The sequence below is a fragment of the Solanum stenotomum genome, chromosome 8 (genome assembly GCF_019186545.1).
Source record: "Solanum stenotomum isolate F172 chromosome 8, ASM1918654v1, whole genome shotgun sequence".
In the NCBI taxonomy this organism is placed as follows: domain Eukaryota; kingdom Viridiplantae; phylum Streptophyta; class Magnoliopsida; order Solanales; family Solanaceae; genus Solanum; species Solanum stenotomum.
This window is the reverse complement of record NC_064289.1, coordinates 19,421,918-19,448,386: the sequence shown is the minus strand read 5'-3', so window position 1 is coordinate 19,448,386 and position 26,469 is coordinate 19,421,918. Positions and strand designations below refer to the sequence as shown.

The following is a 26,469-nucleotide window of genomic DNA, read 5'->3' as shown; positions in this document are numbered from 1 at the left end:
AGTTGGTTTGGTTTTGATTTTGACCAATAACCAATCCAAACCGACCCGTGAACACCCCTACTCTCTGTTATATTTTGAGACTGTATATACCCTTGCCGTCTTATTTTTGGGCCATATATATCCTTACAACTAACGGAGAAATATGTAGCAACATCTCAACAATTGACTCTATTTTATTTTATTTTTCACCTACAAAACTAAAAACCCACCCAGATATCCAATTTTATCCCTTCTACATCGTCCCCATTCACCAGCTCTGATAACTTTCTCAGAACCATCGTTACTGCCACCCAGTCATACACTACATCCAATTTTATCCCTTCTCGATCGATTTCTGGTTTTCTATTTGATAAATTTTCACGAAAAAAATCCTAACAACATGAAGAAATCTAACCCAATACAGGTACAAAGAACACATCATCTTAAAATGAATTCAAAACTCTAACAACCTCTGTTGCTTTTTCTCATTTTCTTGGTACAATAACGAAGCCAACATCCAATTCTCCATGGTGTATTGTCTCCATAACCTAATGTAATGTGGAAACTCCGGTAGAGTCTCAGCGTCAGCGTAATGCGAGCCAATTTTGACAATCGCTGTAGGACGTAGTGTTACTCAGCGGGTATGAGAAAAGCAGAAATTTCAATTTGTTATCAATAGCTCGATCACTATAAAAGAGATGTGAGATAAAACTATTTGTAATCAATAGTTTGATCTTTGCCAAAAGTTATTGAAATTTTGAAATGGATTTCTACAGCCGAATGAATTTTCCACCATGGAAACACATGTACTGACTATTGAGAATAATAAAAGAGGAATAGATGATGATGAGATCAAGTGATTTGCTTTGGAATGCACTGTAAAGATGTTTTAGATTGGGTCGGGTTTTTATTTTAATATGAGTCGGGTAAAATAAATTAATAGATAGTTGGGTGAGTGGGTTTTTAAATTTTCATCAAAAAAATAAAATAAAATTGGGTCACTTGTTGAGATGTTGCCACGTATTTCTCCATTAGTTGTAAGGATATATATGACCCAAAAATAAGACGACAAGGATAAATACAATCTTAAAGTATAACGGAGTGTATATACATACCATTTTTAAAAGTTCGGGGGTATATTTATCCTTTTTCCCTTAAATTAATAATGGGCCACTTTCACCATTTTTATAATTTGTCTTGTATAATAATGAGGGAGTAAATATTCTATAGAAAGAATAAGGGTTTGAGGTGAGAAAATAATTCTTGCGGCATCTATCGAAGAAGATCGATATCCTGGTAATTTCAGTTCTTCTACTGCTTTAAATAAATTATAATGGATTAGAATTAGGATGCCGCATGTTTATTGGTGGGTGGAGGAGTAATGTATAGTCTTTGGAAGTTATTGTTTAAGTATTAATGTGGTGATTCTTTTATATGTTGGAGAAATTTTATAGTTAATAATTAAGAGTACATGTCAGGCGAATTGCCTATAGGATCAAAGTTGATCACAGGAATTGAGAGTATTGGATTCTGTGGCTCTAATGGTATTATATTTTGTTTGTTTTCCGTAATTGAGGTTACTGGAGATAGAACTTAACCTTAGGTTTTCATTTTTTTTAGTTATCTTATTTTAATTCAAGTTTTGATATATTGAGTTAGGTAATTAAATAGTAGGTGTATTATATTATATGACTTCCATTAAAGTTATAGACCTAACCACTTGGAATTTAATAAATAGGAGACTTGACATATTAATTGAACTCAACATTTGGAAATTGTTTTTACATGATAGATTGGAAACATTCTGAGGCCTTGAGGAAAGGAAAAGCATTGGGAAATTAGCTTGCTTGACCTCGATTCTTCGGTGAAGGTAGGTTATGGTTTATTCTATTTGATAGATAGACTTTTAATAGTGATTGATATGCATTGAGTGATATTGTGAAGTTCTCTATGTGCTTGATTGTGTGGTTGTGTGGTTTGTGATTGGTCTGAAATTCTGAAACCGTGAAATTTTTAATCTTAAACCCTCTCTATCGAAGTGATGCCTTGAATAAAGAAGGATTGATGAACTATTGTTAATGAAGTGAAAAGTGGTGATAATAAATGATAAATTAACGATATTATTGGATCGGGTGCTACGTTCCGGCATGGTATTATTGGATCAGGTGCCACGTTCCGGCATGGTATTATTGGATCAGGTGTCACGTTCCGGCATGGTATTATTGAATCGGGTGTCACGTTCCGCCACGATAACATTAAAGAAAAACATATATAAACAACGTAATGTACTCAATCTCAAAGAACTCAATTCCCAAAATCGCTTGGTTTGGAGGCATGAGTCCTCAAGTATGTTCTTGATATTGTTGACTGGTTACGTACTTACTTTAGTGTTGTTGTCACTTGTTCATGTTGTTTGTTGCTTGCCACCTACTAAGTGTCATAGTTGATTTTATACTATCTATTCATTGTATATTAGTTTCTATTTTGGGTTGGCCGATGATACCTACTCAGTACATGTTGCCTTGTACTGAGCCCTACTTGTGTTTTCCTTTTGTGGAGTGCAGTGAGTGTACCAACGACCTTGACTCGCCCTCAGCTCTAGCCAGTCTCCAACATATTAGGTTCCAGGGTGAGCTATTCATTCAAGCTCGTGTTGGATTCTCTTGGTCATGACATGATGTCCTTAGTTTTCAGACATAACCCATTTATTTCATTTATTTTGGTGTCTTTGATACTCTTAGACTTAGTATTTGGAGATTAGATGTCCTTGATGTGATCACCAGGTTTTGGGAATGACATAGAGTAGACTTTAGTGGATTTGTGTTTCTTACCTTAATAAGATTGAACTTTCGCATTATGGTTTGTATTTCGTAAGTTTAACAAGTAATATATAATTGGGGTTGAATTTATTGGTTCACTCACTTAGGAGGATAAGTGTGGATGCCACTCATGACTCGTTTTGGATCGTGACAGTTCCCTCCGTTCATCATTATTTATTCAATATACTAAAAAATAATTGTCCAACTTTACTTGGCTAGTTTGGATAATTAAGATATAAGTGCCAGTTTTGTGTCTGCTTTACCCTTGCAATTAAACACTATTTATTGATCGATCTTATAATTAATAAGGATGATATAGTAAAATGCCCCTCTATTTATTATTTCATAAGGGATGTGTCAAGTCAAACATGGACCAGTAAAAATACGGAGGGAGTATTACTTTTAATGAGGTTTATTTGAATCTATTAAGATACATAATAAAAACAGATACATATGAGCTCAGATACATGACAGAACAATAGCGCCTAGATCCGACGGGATAAGTGACGCGAAGTTTCTAGGTTGAGTATGTAACTAACACCATCGACAATGTCACATTTGATACTCATTGTCTCTGTGCGCAAGAGGTGTCTCCCCTTGCGAGAAAAAATGATGAGTACGTAGGGAATTGGTTTAAGAGTGAGAAAATCAAAGGCTAAGAGTTTGACGTGTAGGTTGACAAGTTGTAGAACATCCATTTTAATGGAGTGTTTCTTCTCACGGCATACTGATCAAGTGAGGAGAAAGAGGAAGAGTTAGAGTTAGAGTTTTACCCTAACTCATATTTCCTGAGTTAAAGATATTTGTTTTTAATTAAAATGTTAATTTGGAGTTTAAATGTAAAGATAATTAATCAATCCTAATTTTAAGGGAGGTGGGTATTTGATTGTATCTTTAATAATATATGGTATAAAATATTAAAAGTAATAATATATGTAATTGTTTAAAAGTAGAGGTAAAATTAATATATATGATAGTGATGTATGTCTAATAAAGTAGTTTATCCATAAAAGGCAGAAAAGGCTTTAAGGAATCCAATTTGTGATTTTTTAAAAAAAAAATGTAAAATTTGTCCCAGAAGAATACAATGCACATAAAATCCATCATTTAAATAGAAAAAAATAAATCAAGCTTGTTGTAAAGAAATTGTATGTACGATGTAGGAGGATATATTAAAGAATAACTAGTTATTTCGATCAACGAATAGAACAATATAATTAGTGTAATCCCGCAAGTAGATTCCGAAAAGTGTAATGTGTACATAGTCTTGCCCCTACCTTGTGAAAGTTGATTTATTCAATAAGTTAATCTTTATTTTAAAAAGGTATGTATTTTGAAAGTTTGCAATAACATGTGATCATAAATATTTTTTTTATAAAAAAATAGAGATATGCAATAATTTATTATTGTACTGTCTTAGAATATTATGTTACCTTATTTGTGAATTATAATTTGCTAATTTGATAAAATTATTTAAGAGTTGATTTTTTAAAAATATTTTTCACAAAATGTGAAAATTTTCATGGTTAGAAATCATATCCAAACGAATATTTTTATTTCACATTCGTCATCAATCCTAACCTTCTTCCACATTTTCTTAAAATATTTCTTAAAATTTAGTTAATCTCTTGGTGTGAATCAATGTTGTAAAAACATAATCAGAATTCTGCAGTGTTCTCCCCTAGGCGAGACATTTACAAATGGTTTGATGTAACACCAACAACAAACTTGATGTATTATTTTCATTTACAGGTGTTTCATTTTCAAAAGCTTTTCTTCATGATTCAACATTTCCTTTTTGCTTCACCTAGCTCACCTTTCTTTCATGCAAGACGAGCTTAACTTTCTTTCTTCATGAGGCTCCAACTATTTATCCTCGTTTTCTTCACACATATTCATCTTTTCAGTTTGATCTTCTGAGATAATATAAGCAAATAGAAAGTTAGAATGTATATCTTGATTATGAAAGAAATTAAAATATACTGTTTATAATCATACCATTGTGTGCTTCAATAATAAAATCCATAAGAACAACAACAACATCAATTTGTGACAAGCAATTTTCTCGTAAAATGTGTACCTAAAACAATAAAAACTATAATTAGGCCCAACAACAACAATATCACACCAAATGTAAGGGGAGGATGATACATAAATTTACCCCCTACCATTTGAAGGTAAAGAGATGTAATGGAGTAGAACCAACAAATAATATGACATTGAAACAAAGGAAAAAACAAGTAATAAAATTTAAAAAACAATATATAGAAGAGTAATACTAATAACACTGATAAGGAGAACTAGACAAGGCTCTGTTGTATACTAACTTTCTACCTTAATCCTCGAACCTTGTAATGTCCTCGCAAGTTATAGGTATGTCAAGTCATGTCTAATTATCTCACCCTAATACTTCTTCGACTAACTTCTACCTCTCCTCAAATCCACCATAGTCGACCTCTGACACCTCCTTACTAACACATCTATGCATCTTTCTCTTCACATGTCAGAACATCTTAGTCGCTTCTCTCATCTTTTTCACAACGGGGGTCATTCCTATTTTATCAGAAATATCTAAGTTTCTATTATTTTCTCTCTTGGTTGTGTAGAAATTCATTTATACTAATTACATTTAAGATAAATAAAGCGAAAGTAAATCTTGATTAACAAAATGACTAGGATTTAAACATTTAAAAGGTGTTACCTTAAATTTGCAAGTCTCAATCAATTGGAAGACCAACACATCATTTTCAACAAGATTGTGAGCAATGGAGAAACCTCTCCACCCCCCACTCAATCCGTTTTTGCCAATTAGATACTTGGTGAAAAATTCATCTCCATCTTCATCCACCAAAACAACATTAGCATCATGTTTTGGTAAATGAGAAACACAAAATCTTTTTGGAAAGCTCTGTTATATAAAAATATTTATAAGAAAGACTAGATTAATTAGAAACAAAAACAATTTCAATATTGCCTAATTCTATTAAGAAGAAATTTACTTACCAAACAAAATCCCCCAGTGACATGGAAAGAGAGCATACATTTGAGAAAATATGGAAATTCAGAAGGTAAAGTTGTTTGAAATATTTCAGCTCGCAATTGGGCTGATGAACTTATATCAACAGAGTTGTATGTCTGTCCCTTCCTTCCAATGCTAGTAAAATCGAGAATAAAAAGCATTTTTAAAGAGAAAATAATACCAGGATATATTAACAATCAATTGGTCATAAAACTCTTTTATCCTCTCTTCTTTTACAAAAAAAAAATATTCAATAGACTGTTTGATTATTCATAGTCAAATTCTCACTCCAACTTTGAGTTGGGTTTTCAAGTTTAATTCAAAACTTGTATACACTTCATTTTGCATTATTTGTTTGATTTTGACTTGATACAAAGTTTAAGATAGTAAAAGAATACTTTTGAATGTTGTGATCTAAAATTAAAATTAAAGAGTTCACAAAAAAAAGGAAGAAACCTTTTTTAATAGACTAAAAAGAAAAGTAGGACAAATAAATGAACCAAATAAAGTATGACAAACAAATTAAAATGGAGGGAGTAACATTTTTTCAAATAAAATACATATCCAAACACAACTTCAATTTCAAAAAAAAAAATTCCGCTCAACTTAAATACAATAAAAAAAAATAAAACATCATAAAATTCACGTCTAAACATCTATTTTTTTTATTAATATAATTTATTTTTGCATTTTCTCCACTTACCACATTTGAACCTTCTTGTTATCTCCATTTTCCACCTGCAAATGTATATGCCAAGTATCTTAATTAGTTTTAAAGTACTTCTGTACAAGAGTACTAATTTGTCAAAACGATAACATACTCAGTATAACCCCATCAGTAGGGACTAGAGAGGATATAACATATGTAGATATAACTTTTATCTCGTGAGAGAGAGGGGTTATTTTCGATGGAGCGTACAGAGACCTTATCTTAACGATGTAAAGATAGAGAGGTCGTTTTCGATGGAGCATACGCAGACCTTATCTTGACCTCATAAAAATAAAGAGGTTTTTCCTCATAAAGCGTATACAAACCTTGTCTTTACCTCGTAGAGATAAAGAGATTATTTATGATAGAGCATACACAGATCGTACTTTTACCTCATAAAAGTAAAAAAAAATATTTTTTATGGATCAAATGCAAACCTTACCTTTACCTCTATAGAGGCTTTTTAGAACCGTCAACTATTTATCAAATCACAGAGTAAAAAATGATTCTCACCTTGTTGGTTCTATTGGGAGGCAAAACCTTTTTCTTGAGCAACCCTTGATTGATTGACAATGCCTTTTTCTAGTTAAGCCATCAAATGAAAGAACAAAAGAATATGGATCAATAATTATAAGTAAAAAAAACAGACAAAAGAATTAAAACAATTTATTTGAAACCATGAAATGAAAATTGTAGCAGAAGGAGATGGAGTACCTTAGAAGGAGAACGAGCTCGACTTTTCATTTTAGAAGAAAAGAAAAAAAGTAAGGAAAAACAAATAGAATTTTTGGTGTATTTTTTTACTGAAAAGAACTTATGAAGTGGAGAAATGAGATGATACCGTATTTATAAGGAGAAGTAAGGAAGGCCTTGAAGCCAAAATTGGAATTAATTGGAAGAGTACTAAGTTTGGAAGGATTTATTCCCTTTTCCCAAAGTTGTTCTTTTAAGGAAAAATATATGTATTATTATTAGTTAATTCAAGATCCTTGTTTTAATCAAACACAAATAAATAAAAAGAGGGAAAAATAGACATGAATTAGTTGCGGATCACAAACATATGGGGAACTTTTTTTATAAAGTAGAAATTTTGGGTGAGTTTTGAAATATTAAAATAGTTCAACATGCCATATTTATGGTCAAGTTTTAAAATATTAAAATAGTAAAAGGTCATATTTTAGGAAAAACTGAAATATTTAAATAGTTCCAACGGTAATATTTTGGATCAAGATATATCTGTAGCTATTTTAGAATATAAAGATTTGGGTTTTAAAATCTTTCAAAAAATAGACAAAATCTGTAAACAGATAGATATTTAAAAAAAGGAAAAAAAATGAAATTTGACTGATAACACAGGTTAGCAACAATATAAATTTGACTGTCATATATTATTATTTGTACAGGATAAAATTTAAAATGTGCTATATAGGGGTAGATTTATGTTATAGTAATGGGTGTCACGTGACACAAATTCGTTGGAAAAAATTATCAAATACATATATATATATCAAAAATTATTAAATATATATATATAAATAAAAGATAAAACTTTAAAAAGTGACACTACTTGTCACAGGAGATGTTCCAGCTCAGTTGGTCTGATGCCTCAATTGTGAATTTAAGGTCTTTTGTTCAATATTCCTTTAATTTATTTATTTTTATTTTTTCACCTTGTATGAATTAACAAAATTTTGAACCAGCCAGTCATATTTTTTATACCTCAATTGTTTGGTGCCTAATATATACATACTCCATTCATATTTTTTAAAAAGTGTTTAATGTTCCCTCCGTTCCTCAATATTTATTTAATATACTAAAAGTAATTGTCCAACTTTACTTGTCTAGTTTGGATAATTAAGATATAAGTGACAGTTTTGTGTTTACTTTACCCTTGCAATTAGCCACTATTTATTGATCGATCTTATAATTAATAAGAGTGATATAATAAAATACCCCTCTATTTATAATTTCATAAGGGGTGTGTCAAGTCAAATATGGACCAGTAAAAATACGGAGGAAGTTGTAACGACCCGAGAGCACCCCCTAGCCGTTACATGCGTATTCGACCTCTCAGAGGTCTTATACAAGTCTTAGCATTCATTCAATGCATAGATCATAAAAATCACTAAGAATTTAAAACTTTTATTCAATAAAACCATAAGACTTCAAGAGTCATCAAATCAATACGCAAGTGGAACTACTAAGTCTCTTTAGCCAATCTTAGACAAGAACTTAAAACGTACTAAGGGACACGACCCTTTATAAATGAAATGAAACTTAAGTGTCGATTACAATGACTAAGAAACTTCTAAACATAGTCCTCTAATCTTGAGGACACACCAAAGACTTGGAACAGTGAAGCAATCCAAGCAACTCCAAAGCACAATCCCCTCCTAGTTACCACAACCTACACTTGTAGTAAAATAGAAGAAAGGGGTTAGTACAACACATGTACTAAGTATGAGGATATGCAAAACATGCTAAAAATGACACTTGCTTGGAAGTTATGCTTTCATGCCATTTTGTTAAAATCTCATGAACATCAACATAATAGGCACCTTACAAATCACAGCCAACAATACAAAGTCATATGCTTCACAATACATCATAAACATGCATAACCCATTTACCTTTACCTTTTTGCCTTGGACCTCCACCTTAAGTAACCCTTAAGCAATACCTTTGTGCAATGCATGGGCAACGTCCCATACCATCACCCACACTAAGGCACCATCTTAAGGTCACACAAAGTGCACTTACCATGCATACCTCAACCTTCACCAATTAATCACATGAGACATATAAGCACATAAGCCAATAAGTCACTCCATAATGCTAGAACACTCCTTAAATGTCATCCCAAGACTCACCTAAGTAAGACATGGTGAGGCAGCCCATACTACCTCTCCATACCACACCCAAGTGATCCTTAAGGCTACATAAGACAAGCTCCATTCACATCTCAACATAAATTGTTGATTCAACTTAATGCATTTAGACAATTTCATTCACTAATGACATAAGATCATCATATACATTCAATTCAACATAAACACTTAGATTCAATTCATTATGACTCACTTTCACATTAGCATGCTCAAAGACCAACGCCTTCATTAATTAGCCCAAAGAGACTCATTCATTCATTACCATTACTAAGACGTACCAAGATCTCCCTTAAATGTCTACTTGTGCAATGTCTAGATGATGTCCCATTCCATCACCTATCCTAAGTAGTACACCCTTAAGAGACCTTAGTTCATTCATTCATTAATGTGGGGGAAGAGCCTTAACCGACATAGACCATGGAGCTTGTCAAGGAATCCCGGTAGTACCCTTACCGGATGAGGGATCCCCACTTGCCTAAGGTAGGGTCAGTCTTTTAGCCTTTACGTGGTAGAGACCACTAGCTAGTCCTATGTGGGCACATAGTTAAGGGATAGAAGGATTGTTTCTAAGTACTCTTATCTCAACTCACGAAGAGCACCCATCTTTAGGGTTGCTACTAAATACTCACATCTCAACTAACGAATGAGTATCCACCCATCTTCATATCCTCTCGGTACTAGACATTACTCCCCTACAGAATTGGACATTTATTTCATTCATTCATTTAAGGATAAGGATTGCTACTAAGTACTCTCATCTCAACTCACGAAGAAGTACCCATCCTAGCCCAACATCCATTCATTTAGGGATAAGGATTGCTACTAAGTACTTTCATCTTAACTCACGAAGGAGTACCCATCCTAGCCCAACATTCATTCATTTAGGAAGCTCTTGGATTCAAAGATAAGAAAACCTTTCATCTAGGAACCCAATAATTCAAATGAGTACTTTATGAGACTATCCTTACAATAGACCCAACTTTCATTCATTAGCACTAACTCCCATTCTTTTCATTCATTCTCACATTCTTCCATTCTTTACATTCAATCTTCACTAGGTGTGAGAGTAGGTAAACATAGTCTATCCTAGCCTCACCTTCATTATAAGTCATTCAAAGAAGACAACAACCAAGCATAACACATAAAGTCTCTACACAAGGCCACCTTTCATACTCTTAGACCATACACAAATTCACATCATATAACATTACCTTAACATAATCAACATTACTTAAAATAACAATCATCCAATTTTGCCTACAAGGCCATGATCACAACATGCTTATAAAGTTAACACCTCCCCACTTTCAAAGGGATCAAACCTCACAATTCTAACATCTACAACATACATATATAAAATACTAGAATCAATAATCTATTCACAACTTCATCATCATCATAAACCTTAGGTCACAATTGCCCATTCAAGGCCAACATCCAATATAACCCAATTGACCATCAATTCCTCATAATTCAATATAGAACAATACATAAATCAATATCCCATAACAATCTACACATTAATATCGCATTATTAGCTCATAATCAATAGACCCACTTTAGACCCAAAAATTAGGATTTCAAGATATGCAAGGGTTCGTGGAGTTTTTGATCTTAAAACCATCAATATTAACATAAATCATCATTTGAAATACTTTCATGCAAGAACCAAAGCTTAGAATTGAAATTGGGGTTTTTAGTGTTTGGAAAAAAACTGAAATCACTTCGATTTGGCTCTTTGATTGAAAGGAGAATCAAAGATAAAATCCCCATACCTTTGTGATTAATTTCCTTAGAAATTTGAAGGAGAAATCAGTAGGAACCCATCCCCTAGCTTGAAGCTTCATCAATGTCTTCCATGGAGTTCTAGAGAGAGAATTTATTTGAGAGGGAAAGTTCAATTTGGATAATGAGGTCTAATTCTAGGTTTTGGGATTTTAACCAACTTAAAATACCCTAAAATAGGTAGAATAACCATTTATAATAATTCCCCAAAATACCCAAACCACCCCTCACTTAGTTGGACCTTTTAAACAAGTCATACTTGACTTTTATTTTTGCAGATTTCGTCAGGAAACAAGTCCGCGACGCGGAGGTGTTCCACAAGTTTCTGAAAATTAAATTTCAAGACAGTAGAGTCTACGGTGTCTCCGCGATGCGGAGCCACTTTTTGGCCATTGGTGGAGCAAGTCCGCGACGTGGAGCCACTCCTTCTATGAACAACTTCAAGCTGCCTTGGCAGCTTGTTTGGCCAAGGGTAGGGGTCCTCCTCAGGGACCCTTAGGGTGGTCACAGGGAGTCATACTCGAACGTTTTGACCCTAAAAACATTTATTAAGACACTACGGTCACCTCCACCGATTTTAGACTCCAAACAACACATAAAAACATGAACAACATACTAGAACACACCAACACGTAAAAGACTAGTTTTCGAACGTCTTGGTCGTCCCTTGACGTTTGACTTCCAAACTCTTTAAAACTGACTAAAAAGACTATTCTTCATTATTTTAACAAGTTATTAATGCATAAAACCCGCGTGAGTCTCTACTTTATCCTACTTCATTTTGAGGGGTGTTACATGAGTATTACTTCTAATAAAGTTTATTTGAATCTATTTTAAAACTGAAAATTCATCGAGCTAAATTTGAATACAAGTAAAGTACAATCCACGTATATATCCCTTAGCTCGATGAATTTTCATTTTTGAAAAAGATTCAAATAAACTTTATTAAAAGTAATACTTCCTCCGTATTTTTACTGGTCCATGTTTGACTTGACACACCCCTTATGAAATAATATATAGAGGGATATTTTACTATATCACCCTTATTAATTATAAGATCGATCAATAAATAGTGGTTAATTGCAAGGGTAAAGTAGACACAAAACTGTCACTTATATCTTAATTATCCAAACTATACAAGTAAAGTTGACAATTACTTTAGTATATGAATAAATTATGATGAACGGAACATTAAACACTTTAAAAAAATATGAATGGAGTATGTATATATTAGGCACCAATTGAGGTATAAAAGTTATGACTGGATGGTTCAAAATTTTGTTAATTCATACGAGGTGAAAAAATAAAAATAAATGAAGTAAAGGAATATTGAACACAAGACCTTAAATTCACGATTGAGGCATCAGACCAACTGAGCTGGAACATCTCCTGTGACAAGTAGTGTCACTTTATTAAGTTTTATCTTTTATTTATATATATGAATTTTTTTATTATATATATGTATTTGATAATTTTTTTCAACGAAACTGTGTCACGTGACACCCTTTACTATAACATAAATCTGCCCCTGTATAGCACATTTTAAATATTATCCTGAACAAATAATAATATATGATAGTCAAATTTATATTGTTGCTAACCTGTGTTATCAGTCAAATTTCATATTTTTCCTTTTTTTAAATATCTATTTGTTTACATAATTTGTCTATTTTTTGAAAGATTTTAAAACCCAAATCTTTATGTTCTAAAATAGCTACAGATTTATCTTGACCCAAAATATGACCGTTGGGACTATTTAAATATTTCAGTTTTTTTCCTAAAATATGACCTTTGACTATTTTAATATTTTTAAACTTGACCCTAAATATGACATGTAGAACTATTTTAATATTTCAAAACTCACCCAAAATTTCTACTTTATAAAAAAAAGTCCCTCATATGTTTGTGATTCGCAACTAATTCATATCTATTTTTGTCCCTTTTTATTTATTTGTGTTTGATTAAAACAAGGATCTTGAATTAACTAATAATAATACATATATTTTTCCTTAAAAGAACAACTTTGAAAAAAGGGAATAAATCATTCCAAACCTAGTACTCTTCCAATTAATTTCAATTTTGGCTTCAAGTCCTTCCTTACTTCTCCTTATAAATACGGTATCATCTCATTTCTCCACTTCATAAGTTCTTTTCGGTAAAAAAATACATCAAAAAATTCTTTGTTTTTCCTCACTTTTTTTCTTTTCTTCTAAAATGAAAAGCCAAGCTCGTTCTCCTTCTAAGGTACTCCATCTCCTTCTGCTACAATTTTCATTTCATGGTTTCAAATAAATTGTTTTAATTCTTTTGTCTATTTTTTTTTTCTTCTTATAATTATTGATCCATGTTTTTTTGTTCTTTCATTTGATGGTTTAACTAGAAAAAGGCGTTGTCAATCAATCAAGGGTTGCTCAAGAAAAAGGTTTTACCTCCCAATAGAACCAACAAGGTGAGAATCATTTTTTACTCCGTGATTTGATAAATAGTTGGCGGTTCTAAAAAGCCTCTATAGAGGTAATGGTAAGGTTTGTGTTTGATCCATAAAAAATATATTTTTTAATTTTTATGAGGTAAAAGTACGATCTGTGTATGCTCTATCAGAAATAATCTCTTTATCTCTACGAGGTAAAGACAAGGTTTGCATACGCTTTATAAGGAAAAACCTCTTTATTTTTACGAGGTAAAGATAAGGTCTGCGTATTCTCCATCAGAAACGACCTCTCTATCTTTACATCGTTAAGATAAGGTCTCTGTACGCTCCATCAAAAATAACTCCTCTATCTCACGAGATAAAAGTTATATCTACATTTGTTATATCCTCTCTAGTCCCTAGTGATGGGTTTATACCGAGTATGTTATCGTTTTGACAAACTAGTACTCTTGTACGAAAGTACTTTAAACTAATTAAGGTACTTGGCATATACATTTGCAGGTGGAAAATGGAGATAACAAGAAGGTTCAAATGTGGTAAGTGTAGAAAATGCAAAAATAAATTATATTAATAAAAAAATAGGTGTTTAGACGTGAATTTTATGATGTTTTAATTTTTTTAAATTATATTTAAAGTTGAGCGGATTTTTTTTTTTGGAATTGAAGTTTTGTTTGGATATTATTCCCTCCATTTTAATTTGTTTGTTACACTTTTTTTGGTTTATTAATTTGTCCTACTTTTCTTTTTAGTCCATTAAAAAAAAAAAATTATGAACTCTTTAATTTTACTTGTAGACCACAACATTCAAAAGTATTTTTTTTACTTTTTTAAACTTTGTATCAAGTCAAAATCAAACAAATAATTCAAAATGAAGTGTATACACGTTTTGAATCAAATTTGAAAACTCAACTCAAAGTTGGAGTGAGAATTTGACTATGAGTAGTCAAACAGTCTATTGAATATATTTTTTTTTAAAAAAGAAGGATAAAAGAATTTTATGACCAATTGGCTGTTAATATATCTTGGTATTATTATCTCTTTAAAAATGCTTTTTATTCTCGATTTTACTAGCATTGGAAGAAAGGGACAGACAACTCTGTTGATATAAGTTCATCAGCCCAATTGCAAGCTGAAATATTTCAAACAACTTTACCTTCTGAATTTCCACATTTTCTCAAATGTATGCTCCCTTCCCATGTCACTGGGGGATTTTGTTTGGTAAGTAAATTTCTTCTTAATAGAATTAGGCAATATTAAAATTGTTTTTGTTTCTAATTAATCTAGTCTTTTTTATAAATATCTTTATATAACAGAGCTTTCCAAAAAGGTTTTACGTTTCTCATTTGCCAAAACATGATGCCAATGTTGTTTTGGTGGATGAAGATGGAGATGAATTTTCCACCAAGTACCTAATTGGCAAAAACGGATTGAGTGGGGGGTGGAGAGGTTTCTCCATTGCTCACAATCTTGTTGAAAATGATGTTTTGGTCTTCCAACTGATTGAGACTTGCAAATTTAAGGTAACACCTTTTAAATGTTTAAATCCGTCATTTTGTTAAATCAAGAATTACTTTCACTTTATTTATCTTAAATGTAATTAGTATAAATGAATTTCCACACAGCTACGAGAGAAAATATTAGATACATAGATATTTCTGATAAAGTAGGAATGACCCCCATTGTGGAAAAGATTAGAGAAGCGAGACTAAGATGTTCTAACATGTGAAGAGAAAGATGCATAGATGTGTTAGTAAGGAGGTGTCAGAGGTCGACTATGGTGGATTTGAGGAGAGGTAGAAGTTAGTCGAAGAAGTAATAGGGCGAGGTAATTAGACATGACCTGACATACCTACAACTTGCTAGGACATCACAAAGTTCGAGGATTAAGGTAGAAAGTTAGTACACAATAGAGCCTTGTTTAGTTCTCCTTATCAGTGTTATTAGTATTAATCTTCTATATATTATTCTTTAAATTTTATTACTTTTTTTTCCTTTGTTTCAATGTCATATTATTTGTTGTTGCTACTCCATTACATCTCTTTACCTTCAAATGGTAGGGGTAAATTTATGTACCATCCTCCCCTTACCCCATTTGTGGAATTACATTTGATATGTTGTCATTTGTGGAATTACATTTGATATGTTGCTGTTGTTGGGCTTAATTATACTTTTTTTTGTTTTAGGTACACATTTTACGAGAAAATTGCTTGTCTCAAATTGATGATGCTGTTGTTCTTATGGATTTTATTATTGAAGCACACAATGGTATGATTATAAACATTATATTTAAATTTCTATCACAATCAAGATGTACATTCTAACTTTTTCTATTTGCTTATATTATCTCAGAAGATCAAAATAAAAAAATGAATATGTGTGAAGCAAACAATGATAAATATTTGGAGCCTCATGAAGAAAGAAAGTTAAGCTCGACTTGCATGAAAGAAAGGTGAGCTAGGTTAAGCAAAAGAGGAAATGTTGAATCATGAAGAAAAGCTTTTGAAAATGAAACATACAATAAAGAATCTGAAATTAAGGGTGTAACAAAGGGAGATGCAAATTTTGGACTCAATTTCAAGGCAGCAGCTTCTCCATTTTAAAGATTTATTTATAAAAAAAAATGATCCTCATTAATAGTATTATTGTAGAATTAGCTCATAGCATAAATGTAACTCTTCCTTAAAATGGACACTGCTATTTTTTGTCAGATTATATATTCTACCTTATCTTTTTCCAGTGTAACTGAATAGCTTTTATATGTAGTAGGAAGATGAACGGCGACTAGTTGACCTACAAGTTAATATTATTTTTATTTTACTACATGTCACATGTGTTTTGACCTTTATTCGTTTTTATTTGTCGACCCAAATTTTTTTTTCTCCTCGATTGTTGTTCACACATTAAAACAAACTTTTTAAACTTGTATATTTTATTCTTTGTCCGATGTACACAGGTTTGAGTTTTTCTTTTATATGTACCTAAGAGCGTATTTTTAAGTGAAGCAAAAAAAGTTTACTTATTTTGAGATATGTCATCTCTTTGAACTTCACTTGTAATAATACATCAAGTTTGTTGTTGGTGTTACATCAAACCATTTGTAAAAATCTCGCCTAGGGGAGAACACTACAGAATTCTAATTATGTCTTTACAATGTTGATTCACACCAAGAGATTAACAAATTTTAAGAAATTTTTTAAGAATGTGTGGAAAAAGGTTAGGATTGATGACAATGTGAAATAATAATATTATGCTCGTTTGGATATGATTTCTAACAATGAAAAAATTCAGATTTACTAAAGGTAATATAATATTCTAAGACAGTACAATAATAAATTATTGCATATCTCAATTCAAGAAAAATAAAATCTTGGTCTTGCTTCTCTTTTACTTCTGACACTAATGATGATTTAGCCCCATTCATCACCACCACTCCTACTTCTGTGGAATCCATTAGTCGGACTCCCAAGCGTGTAAGTCTATGCACATCTTTCGCTTACTCTCATTTTTCTTCCTCAACATGGGCGGTACTACCCATAGACAACCTGCTTAAAGCATCAGTAACAACATTAGCCTTACTTGAGTGGTAAAGAATACTCATGTCATAATCCTTGAGTAATTCTAACCACCTCATTTGTCTAAGAATAAGCTCTTTCTGAGTAAACACATACTGAAGGCTCTTGTGATCGGTGAACACATCTACATGCACACCATAAAGATAATGACACCATATTTTCAAAGTGAAAACTACGGCATCCATTCTGCAATAAAACACAACTCAAACCAACTCTAGACGCATCACAATATACAACAAAGCCTTGTGTACCTTCTGGTAAGGTCAATACTGGGGCAGTAGTCAACCGCTTTTTCAATTCCTAAAATCTTTTCTCACAAGCTTTAGACGATTGAAACTTCACTGTTTTTTGAGTTAACTTGGTCAAAGGGGATGAAGTAGATGAGAACCCCTCTACGAACCTTCTATAATAGCCAACCAAACCCAAGAAACTCCTAATATTAGTTGGAGATGTGGGTCTAGGCCAATTCTGCACTGCCTCAATTTTTTAGTATCAACTTTAATTCCCTCTCCAGACACAATGTGGCCTAAGAATGCCACATACTCAAGCCAAAACTCACACTTAGAGAACTTGGCATACAATCTCTATCCTTTAGAGTTTGGAGAACTATTCTAAGATGACTAGCATGATCTTCTTCGTTCCTTGAATAGATTAGTATGTCATCAATGAATACGATAACAAACATATCTAAATAAGGTTTGAATACTCTATTCATAAGGTCCATGAATGTTGCAGGCTCATTGGTCAAACCAAAGGACATGACCAGAAACTCATAATGACCATAACAGGTTCTGAAAGCTGTCTTTGGAATGTCACATTCCCTTACTTTAAACTGATGATAGCCTAATATGAGATCTATCTTAGAGAAACAAGTAGCACCATGAAGCTGATCGAAAAAATCATCAATTCTTGAAAGAGGATACTTATTCTTGATGGTAACCTTGTTCTACTGGTGGTAATCTATACACATTCTAAGGAACCATCTTTCTTCCACACAAACAAGACCGGAGCGCCCCAAGGAGAGACACTTGGTCTAATGAAACCCTTATCAAGGAGATCTTTCAACTGTTCTTTCAACTCTTTCAACTTTGTTGGTGCCATTCTATCTGGAGAAATAGATATAGGACGAGTGTCTGGAAGAAGGTCTATATCGAAGTCTATTTCTCTCTCAGGAAAGACTTCGGGAAGTTCATCTGGAAAGACTTCTGAAAACACTCTTACTACTGAAACTGACTGAATAGGAGGTATCTCAACACTAGAGTCATTAACTCGGACTAAGTGATAGACACACCCTTTAAAAACTACCTTCTTTGCCTTAAGGTACAAAATAAAACGACTCTTAAACATTGTTGAACTACTTTTCCACTCTAAGACTGGCTTATTTGGACACTGTAACTTGACAACTCGAGTTCTACAATCAGCTGAGGCATAACATACATGAAGCCTGTCACCCCCCAAGCTACCCCCGAGATGCGAACACGGGACCTAGGACCACAAGTGATCCAAGCTAACCTTGCTAGCATGATCATAAACATACTAAATATAAACTAAATAATAGAAGCTGTGCGGAATCTATAATCATAAACAAAATGAAAAGATGGGGAATACTCATATACTATAACCGAGATAAATGAAAACTGATGAGTTTAATACAAAGAATATATTAACTCAATACTAAGTTGAATCTAACTATGTCTGAAATAAGCCTCTAAACTGACTAGAAATATTGGGACATGCCCCAACTAGATCAAGCAAAACTGAAACTAAAAGACTAAAAATAATACTGAAAAGAAACTCATGACTATTGTCCTCGGAGAATGAGGACTCACCACTAATTTTGTAGAATTGGAGATCGGGAACCGATCTAAGCGTGATCTGGATGCTGAGAACCTGAACCTACATCACGAGAAGATGTAGCGCAAAGTATGCCTCAATACTTGAAAGGTACTGAGCATGAAGGATAGAGTAAAGCGGAAATAACATATAACTGAACAAAGCAATAAAACAATTATATAATCTGAACATGATATAAATGCTGAATACTGAACTAACTGGATGCAATGACCAAATTTATAACATGCTAAGACTGCATACTGACTGAAGTGGTACATGGTCAATGCAATAGAATCTGACTGAACTGTGGGAGCTACTAATAACCGACAATAAAACCACATGAGCTAAATGTGGAGTCTGATGTATACGGCTCATCGAGAGGACCTAATATACCTGGCCAAAGGTATAGAGGCATACTGGCGTGATCACTAAATGATGCCCACGGAGGGGACTTATACCTACGTGGCTCATAGTTCTAGGACTATATGGGTACGCTGAATCCTAGTCCAACTCAGTATTATGCTACTCCCAATAGATTAAGTGATTAACACATTTATGACCTAGTTTCTGTAAATACTAAATAACTCAAAACTGAACATGCAAACTGAGAATGCAACAATTTATCTGATAATGATGCATTAATAACTAATGCATGTATAACTGAATAACTGAAATATCTGACCTAGTATGTGTAATTTAAGAACTAAAGAAATACATAGCTAGGGTTGTGGAATTCATGTATTAAACTGAATATTAACGTACTAATCTGATTTGGATCATTCTAACAACTAAAAACCCAATAATTCTAACATTCAAGAAACCCTAGGTCTAGTCATAATAAGGGAATCAAGAAACTGACTGAAAACTTGGGACCTAATGGGTGAAAGGAACCCACTATTGAAATCCCACATACCTGCTAACGAATTCCACGGAGAAATCCTTTGATTTCAGGGCTAGAATCGGAGGAAATTTGTTGCGTTCTTGAACTAGGGTTCTTGACCTTTTTCTCCTCTCTTGCTTCTAATTTTCTATGTTTTGATTAATGATTTTAACTAAGGTAAGTTCTAGTTATGTTTCTAGGCTTAAATTGACTAAAACCTCATAATTTAGGGTCTAAACGACGTAGCTTAGGGATCCAACAAAATAGGAAAAAACCAAAAGATCCCTGACTTAACTGTTGTCAGTGTCATTGACGGAGCTGACTGACGGGCCATGAGTCGATTGATGGTCCGTACTGGTCGACCGTCGTTCACGACTAAGGACTGAAAATTGACTGGCCCATCGACGGAGCTGACTGATGGACTGTGAGTTGACTGACGGCCCGTACTAGTCGACCGTCGTTCGCGACTGAATACTGAAAGTTGACTGGTCCATCGACGGAGCTGATTGACGGGCCGTGAGTCAATTGACGGCCCGTACTGGTCGACTGTCGTTCGCGACTAAATACTAAAAGTTGACTGTCCCATCGATAGAGCTGACTGGTGGGCCGTGAGTCGACTGACGGTCCATACTGGTCGACCGTGAGTCGACTGACGGACCGTCGTTTGCGACTGTAGGCTGAAAGTTGACTGGCCCATCAATGGAGCTGGCTGACGGGCCGTCATTCGACTGACGGTCCGTAGTTGGCTTACGTCGCTGGCACCTACAACTTCTGAAAATCTTGAATTTTTTTCCCTTCTCGAATCTGGGGTGTTACAAAGCCAGTCCATACCAAGAATGACATCAAAATCTACCATGTCTAACTCAACTAAATCAGCCATGGTACTCTTGTGATTGACAGAAATGGGACAATCACGATAGACTCTCTATGCTAGAATAAACTCACCAACATGTGTAGAAACACTGAAGGGTTCACTAAGTTGGTCAGGGATAATATCAAAATTCATCGCAACATACGGACTTACAAAGGATAATCTTGCTCCTGGGTCTAGCAAAGCATAAACATTAAAGTTAAAGACTTGGATCATACTAGTGACAACATCTGGTGAATCCTCTTGCTCTTGGCGACTTGTGATAGCATATAGGCTATTTGATACTCCGCCAGTACCGAAAGTAGCCCCTCTAGGTGCAGCTCTGTCTGGTGGAGCAACTGCAGAAAACTGGGCTCTATTGCCCCCATTACTATTATCCTGCTTGTCCTTTGGACATTCTCACATGAAATGGCCATTCTGGACACATTTGAAGCAACCAGTGGAGCCCTCACGACATGTACCTGAGTGGTTCCTACCACACTTAGCGCAGGCAGGAGACTTACTACCCCCTTGCACCATACTACCTTGAGAATAGGCAGGTTTGGCTCTGAAATTCTGACTATTGTACTCACTTTTATTCTTTGGTGCAGGTGCACTAGCAGATGATGGAGCATGTCTCTTCTATTTATGTTGGAAGGATGACCGGTTGGCATTATTCTTCTGTTGTTCGGACTCATTCCCTGTCTTTCCTCTCTTATTCTTGAACTCTTCTATATCCCTCAGGTCTTCCTCAACCTGCTGCACATAGACCATCAACCTTGCTTTATCCATATCACCTATTAGCATTGCAGTCTTACCTTCCTTACTCGACAGATGAGAAACCCATGAACAAACAAACTCATTCTGCTCCTCATATCAGAAACCATCTCCTGAGCATAACGGGAAAGTTGTGTGAACCTTAAACTATACTCATGAACGCTCAAAGATTCCTGCTTAAGTGTGAGAAACTCTATTACCTTTGCCTCTTTCAGCTCTCGGGGAAAGAAACGCCCCAAGAAGGCTTCCTCAAAACAAGCCCAACTCGCAGGTGGTGCATCTTCAACTCGGTTCTTCTTCCATTGATCTAACCATATCCTAACGACATCCTTTATATGGTATGCAGCCAGTTCCACCCTCTCAGCATCATCAACATGCATGATTTCGAAAACTTTCTGAAATTCTTCAACAAAATTCTCTAGATCCTCAGTAACACTTGAGCCTGTGAAGCTCGGAGGATTCATCCTTAAGAACTAGCGGATCCTCGAAGTATCAGACACTTCCTGTCGATTTCCTCTCTGTTACACAGCTTGGTTGGTTACAACTTGGCTCAACATCCGGATAGCCTCACGGAACTCAGCATTGGTGACATCTCTTTGGGGTTGCACTTCTAGTTCATTAGGTACCCCTTGTTCCTGTGGTTCAACATTTCTCCTAGCCGGACGACCTCTGACTACTCTTCATAAAGGCGTGATCTGAAGGACACGCGAAGCACGCGTTAGAAGAAACTTTTTAGAGATCAAACTCTAACGTACGAAATGAGTGTGAAAGAAGTGATAAAATTTCCTAAGTGTTGCAACCTCTTAATAATAGATGTGGCGCGCTTCACATCGATAACTAGGACTCTACAAACACGACTTTATAGACTCTATAGGACTCTTGAAATATGTGATCTGATACCAAGTTCGTCCCGCCCCGAACCTACCCCCTAGGCGGGACTGGCACTCGAGAACCATTGTTGGCCCCAAGCGAACCCTTGGCCTGGCTTACTTACTTTGTGGAAGACCTAACTTAACAAAGATAAATCTATGTAATAAACTGGAATGTTATAAAGGAATATTAAACTAGCCATTAAGGCAAACTGAAGTCTGCACATAAGATAATGACAATGAAAAGACTAAAGAACTAACATTTAATTGTCTATGAATTCTCTAAAACAACTGTGATGGATGTCGGGACAAGACCCACGACATCCTAATGAACTATCTAATACTGAAAGCAATAAAAAGGGATCCTCCGAAAAGTAAGAAAGCTCACCACAAGACTCTGAGTGCTCAACTGGATCAACGATGCGTTGGATGTTGATCCTGGTTACCTGTGTCTGCATCATAAGAAGATGCATGCCAAATGGCATCAGTACATTGAATGTACAAGTATGCGAGGGGAATTCTAAAACAAGACATATGCTTTAAAGGAATTGAAGAACTTACCTGGCACAACTCAAGTCAACTTAAATGAACTCATTTCAATATAAAGCAATTTAAACAGGTGCAATATAAAGAAAAACTGTTTAAAAGATGGATGTCAACTCTGTGTATTTTGGAAATACAATAATACTCTATATGTATGCAAAGATACAAATATAACTCTGAAATGTTTGTAAAAATACAATTAAACTGTGTATATAAGAATACAATTACTTCTGTGGGAGTTTCTCTAACCGACAACCATCACTTAAGACATATTGTGATGATCTAACGTTTTGCCTCATGTTGCCAGGGCCGTCCTATACTTTGCCAAGGGTATAGAACTTGAATTACTAAGTGGATCACCTAGTCCATGCTAAAAAGCACTAAAGGAATCATCTAAAAAGTATGACCATTTTCTACCCATGATGGCTACATGGTTTATGGCAGCTGTGAGTTGTCTGAACTCTCCCTCATATTGGTGCTCAATACTACTCCCAAAATATGATACTAGCTCTTATGTTTAAAAATGTACTTCTTTCTGTGATTTGAGATAATTGCGTAAAAACTTAGCTCAAAGGCTATCTTGAAAATCTAAGTTTCCCCTTTTGCTTAATTGTGAGAGCGTTTACTCTTTTCTGAAAACTAGCTCGGAGGCTCTTTGGAAATCAAGGTTTACTTTTCTTGTTTAAATGTGAAAACATTTTAAACTCTTTAGGAATACATAGTCCCCATATACTTTTGAAGAAATTACATTTAAAATTTACTCCTTACTCTTTACTCAAATTAAACTTTAAGTCTTAAAACAAAGTTGAAAGCATTTGCAAAAGATTTCTTTAAAGTACTTTAAGAACTTCCTAGACTTGGCTCTTAACTACCCTTGGATTAGAATTTATGGATTCAAGGTTATTATTCATGTTTCTGGATGATTTCTAGATGTTTAGAAGTCATTTAGAGTAGTTAGAATCAATAGGAAGTGTTAGTACACTTTAGAAGGACTTAAACGGGCTAAACGATGAAAAAACGAGTGAGGCAGACGACCCGAGCGCGTCCCTGGTGCGCCGCGCCATCCCCCGAGTTACTAGGGCTCATTTAGTGCGCCTCCCCAGCCTCTTGGTGCAGATGGTGGTGCGCCACGCCAGAACCTCCCCAGGTGAGTCTGACAAATTTTTCAACTCGTTTTCTTTCCTTAATTTCGATTCACTTTCTCAATATCTCTTTAGATTCAGGTACCCAAAACATATACACAAGAATCTAACTCAAAGCAACTCTAATAATCGACATTAAACTCTCAAGAACTCCTCAAACTCATCCCAAATTTAAGAACGAAACTTATTCAAGAATACAACTCAAAAACATCAAATTCTTAATCTTTTTAGAAAGAAAATACACTGAATTAAACATATTTGGTGCGTGAGTGAACTAACCCAACGCTATGTGAACTCACATACCTCGTAGGATTGAATCCTTGGCGAAATCCATAATCAAACTTGAACATTCTTGATGAATCTTGCCTCTCCTGCTTTCTCCTCTTTTCTCCTTTCTCCAAGCCCTAGCGTAGATTTTTAATTTTCTAAACTGACCAAATTCTGATTTGACCCATATTAAACTCCTAAAAACGTATTAAAATAATTGGGTAAGGAAAAAACTAAAATATCCTTCCAAAATCCAGTTTTAGACTTTCCTTATTTAAATAACCCAACTTCAAATGGTCATATCTCACTCATACGAACTAGGAATTGCGCAAACTTGGCGGAGTTGGAAAAACTATTCCAAGATCTTTCATGCGATATCTGGAAACACACCTATCTTATCCTGATCTAAGAGTTATGGTCATTTGAATTTGACCAAAAATCCAACTTAACATACTTAACAAATTTTCCAGATTTTTATATTCTTTCCAAAAATGACTATTTCCACGTTTTAACTTCTTTCAAATTACGGGGTGTTACAATATCTCCCCCTTGGGAACATTCGTCCTCGAATGAGCTTACTCTTAGTAGGCTAAAGGTGTAACATGTAACATTCAACTCAAACACCCAACAAGCAATGCAATTACAACATGCTAACTTATAAATGAAAGAGTACTAAGAAGAGGATTAGTACCTTGGTCTGGAACTTCTCCGGTTTAAAAGAGATGTTGATATCTCTTCTTCATATCTTCCTCAGCTTCCCAAGTAGCTTCCCCAACAAATTGGTTCCTCCAAAGGACTTTGACTGATGCTACTTCCTTAGCCCTCAACTTGCGAACTTGGCGATCTAGAATCTGGACAGGAATCTCTTCATAAGATAAGCTATCTTTGATCCCAATATCTTCAGTTGGTATGATCAATGAAGGATCGCATATGCACTTCTTCAACATCAGTATAGGATTTCTGACGACTCTGCACCGTTTTCAATGAAGGATCGCATAGGACTTCTTCATTTCACCTTCTCCATATCTTGATGAACTAAATTTGGTCCTATCAACCCTGCTTCACCAACTTCAAACCATCCAATAGGAGATCTGCATCTTCTCCCATAAAGTGCTTCATAAGGAGCCATTTGGATATTAGAGTGGTAAATATTATNTAGGTGTATTATATTATATGACTTCCATTAAAGTTATAGACCTAACCACTTGGAATTTAATAAATAGGAGACTTGACATATTAATTGAACTCAACATTTGGAAATTGTTTTTACATGATAGATTGGAAACATTCTGAGGCCTTGAGGAAAGGAAAAGCATTGGGAAATTAGCTTGCTTGACCTCGATTCTTCGGTGAAGGTAGGTTATGGTTTATTCTATTTGATAGATAGACTTTTAATAGTGATTGATATGCATTGAGTGATATTGTGAAGTTCTCTATGTGCTTGATTGTGTGGTTGTGTGGTTTGTGATTGGTCTGAAATTCTGAAACCGTGAAATTTTTAATCTTAAACCCTCTCTATCGAAGTGATGCCTTGAATAAAGAAGGATTGATGAACTATTGTTAATGAAGTGAAAAGTGGTGATAATAAATGATAAATTAACGATATTATTGGATCGGGTGCTACGTTCCGGCATGGTATTATTGGATCAGGTGCCACGTTCCGGCATGGTATTATTGGATCAGGTGTCACGTTCCGGCATGGTATTATTGAATCGGGTGTCACGTTCCGCCACGATAACATTAAAGAAAAACATATATAAACAACGTAATGTACTCAATCTCAAAGAACTCAATTCCCAAAATCGCTTGGTTTGGAGGCATGAGTCCTCAAGTATGTTCTTGATATTGTTGACTGGTTACGTACTTACTTTAGTGTTGTTGTCACTTGTTCATGTTGTTTGTTGCTTGCCACCTACTAAGTGTCATAGTTGATTTTATACTATCTATTCATTGTATATTAGTTTCTATTTTGGGTTGGCCGATGATACCTACTCAGTACATGTTGCCTTGTACTGAGCCCTACTTGTGTTTTCCTTTTGTGGAGTGCAGTGAGTGTACCAACGACCTTGACTCGCCCTCAGCTCTAGCCAGTCTCCAACATATTAG

General features: G+C 34.4%; 3 protein-coding genes across 3 annotated transcripts in view; 1 reads left to right on the top strand and 2 right to left on the bottom strand.

Moving 5' to 3' along the window:
- The window catches only part of LOC125872110 (superoxide dismutase [Mn], mitochondrial), a 333,170-nt gene that overhangs the window by 5,547 nt on the left and 301,154 nt on the right, over window positions 1-26,469 (bottom strand). The gene's annotated exons all lie outside the window — the stretch shown is intronic.
- Window positions 198-7,270, bottom strand: LOC125873585 (B3 domain-containing protein At5g42700-like). Its single transcript, XM_049554486.1, has 6 exons — window positions 7,241-7,270; window positions 7,040-7,108; window positions 6,521-6,555; window positions 5,802-5,952; window positions 5,500-5,706; window positions 198-371 (listed from the first exon to the last, which is right to left on the bottom strand). The coding sequence occupies exons 1-6, from the start codon at window positions 7,268-7,270 to the stop codon at window positions 198-200; spliced, it is 666 nt and encodes a 221-aa protein (XP_049410443.1).
- Window positions 13,414-16,415, top strand: LOC125873584 (B3 domain-containing protein Os06g0194400-like). Its single transcript, XM_049554485.1, has 7 exons — window positions 13,414-13,443; window positions 13,580-13,648; window positions 14,702-14,848; window positions 14,944-15,150; window positions 15,814-15,895; window positions 15,980-16,079; window positions 16,397-16,415. The coding sequence occupies exons 1-7, from the start codon at window positions 13,414-13,416 to the stop codon at window positions 16,413-16,415; spliced, it is 654 nt and encodes a 217-aa protein (XP_049410442.1).